General features: G+C 41.2%; 1 protein-coding gene across 1 annotated transcript in view; it reads right to left on the minus strand.

The window, feature by feature from the left end:
* The window catches only part of LOC138160846 (ATP-dependent RNA helicase DDX19B), a 49,515-nt gene extending 42,773 nt beyond the window's left edge, over positions 1 to 6,742 (minus strand). The window contains exon 1 of the mRNA XM_069087652.1: positions 6,556 to 6,742. Within this exon, the coding sequence (XP_068943753.1) occupies positions 6,556 to 6,684 (129 nt within the window). The 5' untranslated portion in view covers positions 6,685 to 6,742. The remainder of the gene's footprint in view (positions 1 to 6,555) is intronic.
* Positions 6,743 to 14,166: the final 7,424 nt, after the last annotated feature.

A 14,166-nucleotide genomic window follows, 5' to 3' on the forward strand; every position in this document is an offset into this window, starting at 1 on the left:
TGAGGACTGAGGACTGAGGACTGATGGAGCGAGGAGTGAGGAGCGAGGAGTTGAAGATGACTCCTAAAGCATGAGCCTGAGTGACTGGGAAGATGATAGTGTCTTTGACTGTAATAGGGAAGTCAGGAGAAGCAGAGGGAGTGGAGAAAAGATGAGGAGCTCGGTTTTGAAGGTGTTAAGTTTAAGATGCCTACAAGACATCCAGTTGGAGATGGCCAACAGGAAGTTAGAGATGTGATTAAAAGTCAGGAGAGAGGTGGTGTCTGTTGTTGGATCACTTCAGCTGTGTCTACTCTTCACGACCCCATTTGCGGTTTTCTGGCAAAAGATACTGGAGCCAATGTTTGCCATTTCCTTCTCCAGACCATTTTACAGATGAGGAATTGAAGCAAACGGGGTTAAGTGACTTGCCCAAGGTCATACAGCCAGTATCTGAGGCTAGATATGACCTCAGATGTTCCTGACTCCAGGCCAGCGCTCTATTTACTATACGACCTAGTTGCCCAAGAAGAAAGGTTAGGACTGGACAAATCTATCTGAGAAACATCAACTTAGAGATAACAGAATCCACGGGAGCTGGGGAGATGGCCGAATGAAATAATAAAGAGGGAGAAGAAAAAAGATCCCAGAACAGGGTCCTGAGGACCACCTATTGTTAGAAAATATGACCTGAATGAATATCCAGCAAAAAAAATTGAGAAGAAGCAGTCTTGAGGAAGAGAACCATGAAGGGACAGTAACATAAAAACCTAAAGAGAAGAGGTATTATTACAAAGAGGGTGCCTCTCAGTGTCAGAGGCTGCAGAGAGGTCCAGATGAATGAGTATTGAGAAAAGGTCATGGACTTGGCAATTAAGATATCACTGGTCTTTGAAAAGAGTAGTTTTAGTTGAACAATGAGGTCAGAAGCCAGACTTCCGAGAGTTACAAGGAGAGTAATAGAAGTAGAGGCATCAGCTGCACATGGCCTTATCAAGGCATATAGGAAAGAATGCCAAGTCTAGACAATAGCATTTATAAGCACGAATGGTTATAAACCAGTTACGCTGAGAAATGTGCTCCATCTATGGCACTACCGCATGCCTAAGCACAGCCTCAAATTCAACTGCCACCAACCACATGCTGGGCACCCTAAGCCTCTGACTTCCAGGAATAATATGACTACTCAGTAGACGGAGACATCTAAATACCCAAAGTAGAAATAAAAATGCAGCCAGCATGTAACTACTACTCATCAGCATCATGTCTGATCTCAACTATAATAATAGATAACACTTACTAGGTGCTAAGCAAGCACTTATACAAACATCATTTCATTTGATTCTCATAACAACTCCTGAAATACAGGTAATATTATTATCCCCTTTTTACAAATGTGGAGACTGAGGCAAACAAGTTAATGAGGTCACCTAACTAGTTTCTGAAGTAAAATCTGAACTCAAACTATGCAGGAGGTAGAAGAAATACTAACCTCATGTAAAAAGCTCTCAGCAACTCTAACAATTTTTTACATCCAAAGCTATCAAGAACTTCTAAGAAGAGTTAGTTCCAGAACACAGTTCACCAGGTGCCTCCATGTCTATCAAAGTCTTTTTTGATTCTTCTTTTGCTGTCAAATACAGTCAATACTATTCACTGTAAGTGAACTACTTACTTACTTCAGGCATCCAGAAGACTCAAACTTATCTGTCACAGTGCCATGCTTACAAATATTTTTTTTTAAAGCAATTGGGGTTAAGTAACTTGCTCAAGGTTACACGGCCAGTTATTATTTCTGGGTGTGGTGCTGAGTATCTGAGCCCGGATTTGATCCAGGTCATCCCGACACTGGAGCCGATGCTCTTACTCGCTGAGCCACCTGGCCGCCCCATGCTTACAAATATTGTATCCTTTTAGTAAGCAGCCCTTCAGATACAACACAAACCAAACATTCTATCTTTTCACTCTTAAGAAGCAACTGGTCAAATCAAATCTAAGATCGTTATTGTGCTGTGCTAGAGACTAGGGATACAAAAAAAAAAGTTAGTAGTATCTGCTGTCAAAGAGATGACATTTCCTTTATGTAGTTTATGTAGTTTAAGACACACAATTCAAAACTTATGCTTCCATGTTTCCTCTCCAACCTGGTACAATAAAGACAATGGAAAGTATTAGAAAGGGCTGGACAAAGGACAGGTAGATGAGTTCATTGGCCTAATATTATACATGGGAAATCAACCCAAGAAAACTGGATAAGAATTCAAAGGATAAAAGCAAAAAAGATATTAATGGAATAAGAAAAGAGAGACTAGTGTAAAGAGAACATTACAGATGCAGGGTGAATTCATTAAGCAACACAAATTCTAATTTTATTTATTGCTTTTTGGAGGGCAACTGGGGTTAAGTGACTTGCCCAAGGTCACACAATTAGTTTTTGTGTTAATTGTCTGAGGTAGGATTTGAGCTCAGGTCCTCCTGACTCCAGGGCCGGTGCTCTATTCACTGCGCCACCTAGCCACCCCAAATCAAATTTTTAAAAGCACAAAAGACAAAAGCAAAGCTAGATAAACTGAAGATGAATACAACACAGAATAGAATAGTCCTATAAGATGAGTATAAGGATTTTTAATCTTCAGAATGAACTGTGGTTAGCAATGCATTCAAAGGACAACACCAAATGTTTCTTGTTTTTATGCTTTTAAATTAAGTAAATAAGGGCAAGAGGAACATAAGAAAAAAGATAAGATGGCTGCTCAGAAGGGGTGAGATGAAGACAATGGATGACAGTGAGAATACTCAGCTACCCAATTTCTATTTTGCTTATGTTTTTTCTTCCAAAGAGAATGGTCTTTAAACTGGGAAATAAAGGACAAAAGTAATTAACAAGAAACTGAAACTAAAGAAGATGAAAGCTTGAAAGACAGAACCTAGCCTACTAGGCAAACATTCATTTTATTCACTCAAACTATCATTAAGCAACAATTATGTCAAATTATGTTGCTTTGATTTAATAAATATTTGTTGAGTGTCACGTACCAGTCACTGTGCTGAACACTGGGGATACAAAAAGAGGTAAAGGACAGTCCCTGACCTTAACTCATGACCTTAACTCATGAGATAAGACAACAAGCGGGCAAATATGTTCGAAGTGTATACAGGAAAAGGAAATAATTTAAAAAAGAGAAGGCACAAGAATTAAGATCAGTTGGGAAAGACTTCCTGACAACAATGGGATTTAAGTTGAAACTTGAAGGAAGCCAGTAGTTGGAGAGGAGGAGGGAAAGCATCCCAGGCTTGGAGGACAGGGAGAGAAGATACAACGAACCCTCTTGTTCTATGAACAGCAAGAAGGCCTGTGTCACTGAAGAGGTTTAAGAAGATGGACAAGGTGGGAAGGTTAGGTTAACAGGCACTAGGGATATAATACAGGCCTCAAGGAGCTCTCCTTCTGCTAGGGCCTATAATACATAAACAGATAAAGGTAAATACTACAGGTAATTTGAGGAGGAAGAAAGCACTAACAACAAGGAGGACCAAGAAAGCCCCCTATGAGAATGTCCCCTAGGTTAAGCCTAAGAAAGGTAAGGCTTACGAGGCAGAAGACGTACACTCCAAGTATGCATTCATTAGTCTATGCCAAGGGAAAAAATGCAAAACAGAATACTACGTTGGGCTGTACAGTTATGGATGACAAGATCAAAGGTATGACCATCCAACTGTATGTCTGGCTAAGGTACAGTGAATGAGTAGGTACTATGAATTGAGACTAAGGAACTGGAAGGTCAAGATGTTTAAGGAACATTAAAAAATATATTGAAGTTCTCAAGTTTGTGGGCAGTGAGTGGAGAAGACAACTATGAGTCAGACAATGAATTCCTTGACAAAGAAAGGAGAATGACTTGGAAGCTAAAAGACTGCAACAAGAATTTGGCTAGGATGATACAGATGCAGAGAGTGAATCTCAAAGAAAAAAAGCTGCTTTTTGACGGGGACATAAGGAGAGCCTGGAAGAGGGAATGAGGGGTACGGAACATGCCTACTCATCTTACTGGCCAGTGTGTCCAGGTAAATTTCAGAAAGCACACCTAGAATGTAGAATGTAGAATTAGCCTGGAATGAAATGTCTTCTGGAGGGAGTCAGGTTTCTGTGAGTTCAAGAAGACACTTTTTCCCTCTGGATAAGAAAGGCTGTCAAATGAGCAATCGATCAAAAACAAAAATGAGATGTATTTTGAAGGATTAAAAAGACACTAACAGCACCATTACATTTCAAAGTAAGTACTTTAAAAAGTCACCATAATCAAATCACATTTAAAAATCACTCTCCAGAACAGGCCAAGGCTAATTAATAGATTTTTAAAAGCTGGTGGATATTTTCAATATGCATGCAAGATTAGGGCTGAAGGAGGGGCAGGGCAAGAAAATAATTTCATTTGTTGGTCAACTGGGCTCGGAGAAGACCTGACCCTATGAAGAAAAATACAGGTGACAACAACAATTATCTGTCTCTTCTGGTATCTGTGAGAATAAAATCTACAAGGGAAGTAATGTTGGGAAGACAGGAAGGAAAAAATATTAAACTACATATTGATGAAATATTGCTGGTAAAGAATATGGCTGGATGTTGGCTATCTTGGTAAATTATTATACAGATAAATTTAAGAGGCTAAACTACTTGTGTCAATCTACTCTTTGCTACAGAAGTTTGAGGATGGTTATTTTAATATTTGTATTAACAAACTTAATAACAATGCTTGAATGCCTATCCAAAGAAATAATTGCTTACCATAAATTACTCAAACTGTATTTCTTTCAATAAACACTGACGTCTAACGCTTGCAAATATTTATCACTAACAATGCTGGATATAGCATTTTAAGACTTTTTCAATAAAAGATATGTTATTATTTAATGTATTATTCTTCCTACTAAACAAATAGACTTGTATCAAATTATAACAACTAGAATATAACTTTTAGGTAAAAATATAGTAATAATGAAATAAACAAAATTTTTCTGGCATTCTGTAAAGATCCCAGCACAACCCAGAAGTACAGAATGTCCACCTGGTTCTATGGAACTTAGAACACGTAAAACACGCTCTCTTTACAGACCTGTAAAGCAAAGTCAGCTTTATCTTTCACTAAACCCTTTCTGTTCCAACTCTTATTTTCCATCACTCTGGAGATGAATTCCAAAACTTAAGAATGAGTACAAGAAGCTACAGTTGCTCTTAAATTACCCTCCTACTCTTCTATTTACTGTGACCAAAGGAAAAGAACTAAATGTTACACATCTCTATGGAAACATTTTCTACCTCTGGAAATTAACCAGCAAACCGAAAGAACAACAGAAAACCTATCAAAGCACTGTGTTACCAGCACTACAAACTTTCAACTGGCTTTTATCCACGCACTTAAAAAATCCTATAATTTAGAGATCACTAAAACAGATCTACATTTTCCTTCTTAAACAATTATTAGAGGAACCTTCATAGAATTAGTTCTGTGGAACTTCCCCCATAGGAAAGGCAGAAAATTTAAACTAACTGGTACTGGCCTCAGCTAAAACTAAAAAGGTTGGAAACCTTAAGTACCCACCCCACTAGCCTTTTCTAAACCATTTTTCTCCTTTGTCCTAGAAGGTCCATAAGGATGATGATGCCTGCCCACCCAAGCAGAACTATCCTCAATTAGCTCTGCTCCCACTTTATACCTCTCTCCTTCCATTAAAGCCTGCAAAGTCAAAAGTATTTTATAAGCCACTTAATATTATAATGTTAAGTAACAGATGATGGTTACCTGTTACCAAACCCAAGGGTACTGGTATGTTACCAGAGCACAAGACTCAAAGCAATTAATTTCTACTAGAGGAATTTCGGTAATTAGTACACTCCAATGACTGAGATGTCTTTCAGGGCCTCTGAAAAACACTTCAAATCACAAATATGAGAGATGGTCCCAAATCAGGGCTATCTAGTTCTCCACTTACGACCAATGCCGACAATTACGACATCTGCCAAAAAAAAAAATGTCTGGGAAGGGGAAAAGAGAGGAGTTTTAGTATATAAGAGGGAACAGAGCAAAAGCTACACTGCCCATTAAAGGGATGAAATCAATCAACAAGTATTTATCAAGGATCCTATGAACCAGACACTATGCTGGATATACATTACAAAAATGAAGCCGTTTCTGTTCTCAAATACAGCAGAGGAGAGCCAGGGGCTCTCCCCATTTTTCTTTGTGTACCTGTCGAATGGGAAGGAAGGTACTGGGACCAGAAATGGCTGGGTAAGACCGACCCCCGGGCTCGCCTGGGCCTAACCCCTCCCTAGCTGCTGCCCACCTCCCAACCCGGGATGGGCTGACAGCGCAGATTTGACACAGCAGGGCACGAGCGAGCCTCGCTGCGCCCACTGCTCACGAGGCCTGGGATCTTTCTTTTTTCCCAATACAGAGGAGGGGCAAGAGAGGACGCGAAGCTGAGAGCGCCCGCCTCGTCCTCCCTCCCGCTCACCCTCCGCGGCCGCCCCGGCCCCGCAGGGCCCAGGCTCCGTGACAAGCAAGGCCAGCTCACCGACTCGGCCGCCGCCTCCTGCTCGTCCACCGCCAGGGCCCACGAGTCGGTAGCCATGGCTCCGGGCCGATGGCCCGGGCTGGACGACCCCCGCCGGGCGGGGTCCGGGGCCGGCACCGGAGAACCCATGAGCAATGGCTGCACTGGGGGGCTGGGCGCGGGACGGCCACTTCCGTTCAGGGGCTCCAGGCCGCGCCCCCGGCCCGCCCCCAGATTCGCCCCCAGAAGCCGGGCCACGCCTCCTCCAGCCGATCGGGGCGGGCAGAAAACCCAGCTGTCAAGCCTACTAAATCACTGGAGAAGTGCAAATAAATCGAGGCAACTTTGGTTTCCACCTCAAATCTGGCAATGATACTTTTGTGTAATTCTGGGGAAATCTGCTCTTTGCCTCAGTTTCCTCATCTGTAAATCCGAGGATGGGGAACAAAAAGTCAAGAACCTCAAGAAAAATAATTTAAAAAAAAAGCAAGAAAGAAAGTTTAGCAGGACCAGATCTCAAATTGTACTACAAAAAAAGTGACTATCAAAGTTATTTTAGTATTATTTAAAAATAAAGGAACTGATCAATGCATACAGAAGCAAATGAATACAACAGAATGCTCTCTGATAAACTCAAAAACTTCCAAATCCCAGTGTAAGAACTCACGATTCCACCAAACACAACAGGAAAAGCAGAGGGCAGTCAAGCAGATGTTTGGTGCAGACCAATAGATACTAGATTTAGATATTAAAGGTTTTATCAAAAACAAATCACAGGAGCAAGGAAGAAAATACCTTTACAATTATCAATAAGGGAAGAGTTGGGGTGACTAGGTGGGGCAGTGAATAGAGCACCAGTCCTGGAGTCAGGAGGACCTGAGTTCAAATTCGGCCTCAGACGACCCTTGACACACTTACTAGCAGTGTGACTTTGGGCAAGTCACTTAATCCCAATTGCCCTCCAAAAAAAGAAAAAAAAAAAAAGGGAAGAGTTCAGGACCAAACAGGTGACATTTTGATTACATAAATTTTTTTTTAAGTTTTGCACAAACAAAACCAATGCAGGTAAGATTGTAAGGGAAATAGTTGACTGGGGGAAAAAATCTTTGCAACAAGTTTCTCTGATAAAGGTCTTACATCCATATATGGAACTAATTCAAATTCATAAAACAAAAGTCATTCCCTAGTAGATTAAAGATTAAGATATGGCAGTTTTCAAAGGAAAGAATCCAAGCTGTCAACAAGAATATGAAAAGATTCTCCAACTAATAATTAAGGAAATAAAAATTAAAAAGCTAAGCTTCCATCTCACACCCATCAGACTGGCAAAGATAACAAAAAAAAAAAAAAGGAAAAAGACAATCGCTGGGTGGTTGAGGGAAAACAAGCACATTAATGTACTGTCATCAGTGGAACTGTGCATTGATCCAGACATTTAAGAAAGAAAGCAACTTGGAACTATGCCTCAGAAGTCAATAAATTGTGTATATGTCCATAGATGCTACCACTAGGTCTATACCTCAAAGACATCAAGGAAGAGGTAAAGGAACTGGTATGTACAAAAAATGTTTATAGAAGCTCTTTTGGTTATAGCAAAAAGCTGAAAACTAATAAGGGAATGCCCCTCAATTGCGGAATAGCCGAATAAATTTTAATATATGAATGCAATGGAATATTATTTCACCAAGAGAAATGAAGAAAGGGGTAATTTCAGAGAAATCTTGAAATACCTGTATGAACTGATGTGGAGTGAAATGAACAGAGCTATGATTGGGGATGGTGGAACAAATTGTGGTAGGCGAATGTAGTATTACTATGCTGGAGAAGCTACAAATATGATAAATATTTACATGAACTGATGCAGAATGAAGAGGAGCAAAGAAAACAATACATACTAGGACAACAAGAAGGTAATCACAAACAATCAAAAGTGAAAGTTGTGGCATTACAAAGAACAAACTTTTTTGATTTATTGATCAATTTTGCTGATTTTTTTTGCCACTTCTTTCTCTGTCTTTAAAAAAATTTATTTTGTTACATATGGGATGGTTCTATAGGAGCAGGAAAGGATATGAATACCAGAAAAAAATATTTGCAATATAAACTAAAAGATAATTTTATTTTTAAAAAATAAATAAATGACAACAATTTATAAAATAAGGATAAGCCTTTAAAGAAAACACTTTGAAAGACTTAAGAACTCTGATCTATGCAATAACACCATCTGTTTCCAGAGGACTGATGATGAAAAATGCTACCCATCTCAAAAATTTTTGGACATGAGAATATGTTTTGCTTGACAGTGCATACTTTTTGTTAACAAGGGGTTTTTCTTTCTTTTTTTCCTAATGGAGTAGAGAGGGAGAGGAGGCTAGGGCTAGAATTGGTGGAAGGAAGGAAGGAAGGAGAGAGGGAGGGAGGAAGGGAAGGAAAGAGGGAGGAAGGAAGGGAGGGAGAAAGGGAAGGAAATAGGAAATATTGCAAGTTTTTTTTTAAATACATAGAAGAGAACAGAAAGGAAGCCGGAAGTACAGCAAGGGAGCTTTTGAAAGTTACATGTTGGGGCAGCTAGGTGGCACAGTAAATAGAAAGCATAGGCCCTGGAGTCAGGAGAACCTGAGTTCAAATGTGACCTCAGATACTTAAATACTTACTAGCTGTGTGACTTTGGGCAAGTCACTTAACCCCAATTGTGCTGCCTTCCCCCCTCCAAAAAGACAAAAAATAAAAAGATTGGACTAATTCAGATTAAAACTGTCTCTTTAAAAAAAAGTTACATGTTGAATTTAATATACAGGTTTCCCCCAAAGTTGAAGTTTTGAGCTTAATAACTTCAGAAGTATAAATGCAACAAAGGAAAAAAAATATTGCCATGTCTCGTTAAAACTAAATTTTTTTTTTAAGCAAGTAACTTGCTCAAGGTTACACGGCCAGTTATTTCTGGGTGTGGTGCTAAGTATCTGAGACCGGATTTGATCCCTAGGTCATCCCGACACTGGAGCCGGTGCTCTTACTCACTGAGCCACCTAGCTGCCCAAAACTAAATATTATTTAAAATTCAATAAAGCATAACAGAAATTTAAATATTTAACTTTCAAGTGATTTTTTTTAAAGTTGTAGCATTTATGTGAGTCTGAAGTTAAAGTTTAAGACTCTGCTATTAAAAAAAAAAGACTTCACTATAATCTTTGGAATACCCTATATACTTAAAAAGAAAAACAAGATGTAGCAAAACAGAGATTTGTGGTTTCATGTACATTATCTTCTGTTCTATTGTGAATATGGAAATGTTTATTTTATTCAGTATTTAAATTTTTTTTAAAAGATTGGCTAGAATTGTTCAAGCTCCTTCCTAATCCAAATGGTTTTTTGTTGATTTTTTTGAATAAAAAAGAATTTCCACACTGTAATTCTTTCATTTTTCACTCAAAACATCAAAAGCTAATTCTTTAATTTTTAAAATTCATATATCCCTTCAAAGTAGAGAATAGAACAAATGGGGGTGGGATAGGATGGAAGGAAATACAGTCAGTCTTTCATAATATATCCACTATGGAAATGTTTTGCATAGCTACACATGTACAATCTATATTGAATTGCTTATCTTCCCAGTAAGGGTGGGTGACGAGGGAGGTAGGGAAAGAATCTGGAATTCAAAGGTTTAAAATCTAATATTAAAAAAAATATATATTATTATTATTATTATTGTTTTACATGTAACTGGGAAGTAAGATATACAGGCACTGGGGCATAGAGATCCACCATGCCCTACTGAAAAATCAGAGGGGGGATGGGGAAGATATAAGAGACAGCAGATTGGGGGACAGGATATTCAGTGGAATCACTGTTTTGGGGTGGTGGGTATGGGAAAAATGGGGAAAATCTGTAACTCAAAATCTTATGGAAATGAATGATGTAAACTAAAATATATGTCCATATATATATATCCCTATATATTGAACAGAGGCTAATATATGACATTTATAAACCATATATGCTTTGGTTATAGCACTTAACTGCTAAAGTAGGCAGTAAATAAATAGCCTGAAAATAGGGGCTGTTAGGTGGCACCTGGAGGCAGGAAGCCTCATCTTCCTGAGTTCAAATCCAGCCTCAGACACTCTCTAGGTATGTAACCTTGGCGAGTCATTTAATCCCATTTGCTTCAGTTCCTTCATCTGTAAAATGAGCCAGAGAAAGGAAATGGCAAACTGCTCTAGTATTTCTGCCAAGAAAACCCCAAAGAGGAGAAGAAGAGCAGGGCGTGGCCGAAGAACAAGAAGCCTAAAAGCAGATTACCACTTTTTACCGTACAGGAATAATTTTTAATATATACTAACACTTTTATAGAAACACAGTCCCAGCCTTCTAAACTTTCCATGTCACTGAGAGTGGGGCAGTTGCAAGAGCACTGAATTTGAAATCAGAGAACTTGAGTTCGAATCCCTTAGCTCCACATTTTGGAGGCAGGGATACCTGGCTCACTGCAATCTCAGCTCCACTACTTAGTGCTTCCACAGCTTTTGTGCAAGTCCCTTAATCCCTCTCGGCCTCCCATTCCTTCTCTGCACAATGAAGAAGTGACTACAGATGCCCTCTTAGGCACCGTCAGCTACAAATTCTAGGATCCTCGGTGGCAAATCTGGGTGATAGTTTATTTTGTCCTTGCTCGATAGTGAGCAAAGATGTACAACATTTCTTGGTACCTGCTGGCATTACCCTAATGAAATCTCTGCTTCTGCTGTTCATTCCACAGAAAGACTGAGGAGCATTCTCCCTCCTTCCCACTTAAAACCCTCCAACAACCTAGCAGTGCAGACTCACCAAAACAGAAAAAGATAATAAATAGCACCGCAGCTACCCAGTGCCTTTTTTTCCAACTGGGTTCTAAACTTTTTTGGTTGTTCTTTTCAATTCCTTTTAAACTCAGGTCCTACAGACTCAAATGTGATCATCTTAACTCAGTTTCACAATCTCCAATTGCCCTGCAGACCTTATAGAGTTGGTGATGATGGGATTCTTCCTATCCCCTATTGTTGTAGGAGGGGCACTGAACAACTGGTGGCCAGACCAGGTCCACGATCAAACCCCACCCCAGACACTTACCAGCCTGGGTGACCCTTGTACAGTTACTGACCCTTTCTCTACCTCAGTTTTCTCATCAGTAAAATGAGGAGGCTAGATCCGAAGATCGTGGGCCCAGGGATTACTCCCCACTCCATTTCTTCCTTCATCTTCTGAGATGACTTTGGAAGGGCCCAGCCTGAGAGGCCAGAGTGGTCTGTCCACAGGCATGGGCCTGGGCTCCCTCCTGCTCCTCCTTCTCCATCTCCTCAACAAAACTTGCGTCCCCCCAAACTCCCCAGACCCCTGCCGCCCCAGCTACACTTACGTCCCCCACGGGCAGGGCCAGGGAGAAGAGGCCCAGTGCCTGGCCCCGGCCTCGGCCACCCCTGCCGGCCATGGCCTCCACAACTTCCCCCTGCACAATGGCAGTTAGAGCAGCTCCAACTGCCACCCTGGCCAGGGCCCAGGTGTGAAGGAGGCCGTCATTGGCCGGAGGGAAGATGGATGGGCCAGGACAACCAATCAGGGCCAGGGAAGGCGTCTCAAAAGCAGCTGGTCCTGGGCAGAGTAGACATCTTGAGGAGGCTTGGCCAGCCTCGGACCTGGGGGAGCAGGAGAGAGACATGTGGGTGGAAGAGCCTGGCCAGACCCCAAAGGCCACCCCCCCCAGGCTGCAGATTCTTCACCCCAGGTGCCCTCCGGGACGGCAGCAACCACACTACTAAACACCTGGAGGCCAAAGTCAGCATGCAGTCAGGCTACCACACAGCCCTCACCTTGGTGGGGGGCCTGCTTTGGGGCTCCTCAGAAGCCTTCCCTAAGCAGTTTAGGGCTTGCGACGAAGTGTCTCCCTAGTCTAGCAGCAAGTCCTGCCTGTGGAGCACCTGAGAGGCAATCCCTTAGCATACGCCTGCCAAACCAGGCACTAGAATGAAGAAAGTACCCCCCACCCTGCTCCTGAGGCAAAGGAGACAGGGCCTTTCTTCAGAGACCTGGATCACTAGTTGAGTCAACATTATGACATCAACTGCCCACAAGGTCATAAACAAGGCCAGGTCAGCTTCAGAACACATTTCAAAGGACTGGGGGAAGGAACAAGGTCTGGGCAGCCAAGCAGGAGAGTATAGTGAAGGTGGAGAACCATTCTCCTCTCTAAGTGAAGCTAATACAGATCAGCAGGAAAGAGAAGACTGTCTGGCAGTCTAATTGACCAGAATTACCTTCCCTAAGAGAAAACCACTCTATGAACTAGCCAGTCACTCTCTCTCATTGTCAAACTGTTTTTAGTGATAACATACATATATGCAAGATCAGTGAGTAAGGTGGGTCATATCGCCCTATCAGGGGTGGGGAACCTGCATCCTCAAAGCCACATGTGGCCTTCTAGGTCCTTGGGTACAGCCTTTTGACTGAGTCCAAGTTTTACAGAACAAATCCTTTTATGAAGGGGATTTGTTCTGTGAAGTTTGGATTCAGTCAGAGGGCCACACTTCAGGTCCTAGAGGGCTACATGTGGGCTTGGGGCTGTAGGTTCCCCACCCCTGCAGCCTAAATCATCTTATAGCAGATGGAATATTCAACAATTAAATTTGGTTATAGCTAATTCCTATTCATTTTCTTAATTTTCCACCACCATATTTTTTCCTTAGATGGGTCTGAATCCAGGTTTTGTTATTTATTACCTCTATGACCTTGTCACCTAACCTTCCTGTAGGCCTCAATTTCCTCATCTTTAAAATTAAGACAGTGTCCAAACTCACTGCCAAATGTTACCCCCTCCTGTAGAAATAAATTAAACTGGAACTGGGAAAAGTTTGACAAAAATAAAAATCTAACATGAGCACCATTCATTGTGACTTTCCAAGTCTGCATGCAGCCACAGGGATCTGTTTCTATTTGGGTTTGACACCACTAAACTAGACAGATATTTTGACCTGTGGGTACCTATCACCCAGCTCTTAAGAACCTTATGTGAAGGGAGCCAAGGGGCTGCCCAGCGAAAGTGAGGCATCAAATCAAAGAACCTGTTCTACACCTGTTTAAAGGTCCTGTTACTGATGTATCATCTGCTCCTGGAAAACACTGGCAGAAAAGAGCCTGGGAGCCCCCGCAGCATGGCTACTGAGGCCTGTCACAGTATGGCTTCAGTACCATCTTTCTAAACTTAGGTTTAAACAGGAACTCTTTCCTCCTGCCACACTGCTAAGTTCCTCTACAAACCTTACAATCCATTTTACATTTAAAGTCTCAATTCCTCCACAGAGCCTTTTCCTTTCTCTCCTCAGCTCACATTCATCTCCTGAAGTGAGGGGGAAGCCTGGATGACTTGGCAAGTCCTTTTCAGCCCCAACTCTTAGGATTCTATGAATTCCTATGGTACTTATTATTTGTACTCATTTAAACATTTGTAATTTACTGCCTTGTTTCATGACTTATCTATTTCATGTGTGTGATAGAGTCTGTTAGCCTAACAAGGTAAGCTCCTAGGAATCTCTACAGGTTTTTGAACCAGAGAATCAGAGTTCCCTTCATAGCCTTGTTTCATGACTTATCTATTTCATGTGT

The sequence above is a fragment of the Petaurus breviceps genome, unplaced genomic scaffold (assembly GCF_028583685.1).
Source record: "Petaurus breviceps papuanus isolate PSGF00001 unplaced genomic scaffold, PetGlider_PUasm1.0 182, whole genome shotgun sequence".
Taxonomy (NCBI): domain Eukaryota; kingdom Metazoa; phylum Chordata; class Mammalia; order Diprotodontia; family Petauridae; genus Petaurus; species Petaurus breviceps.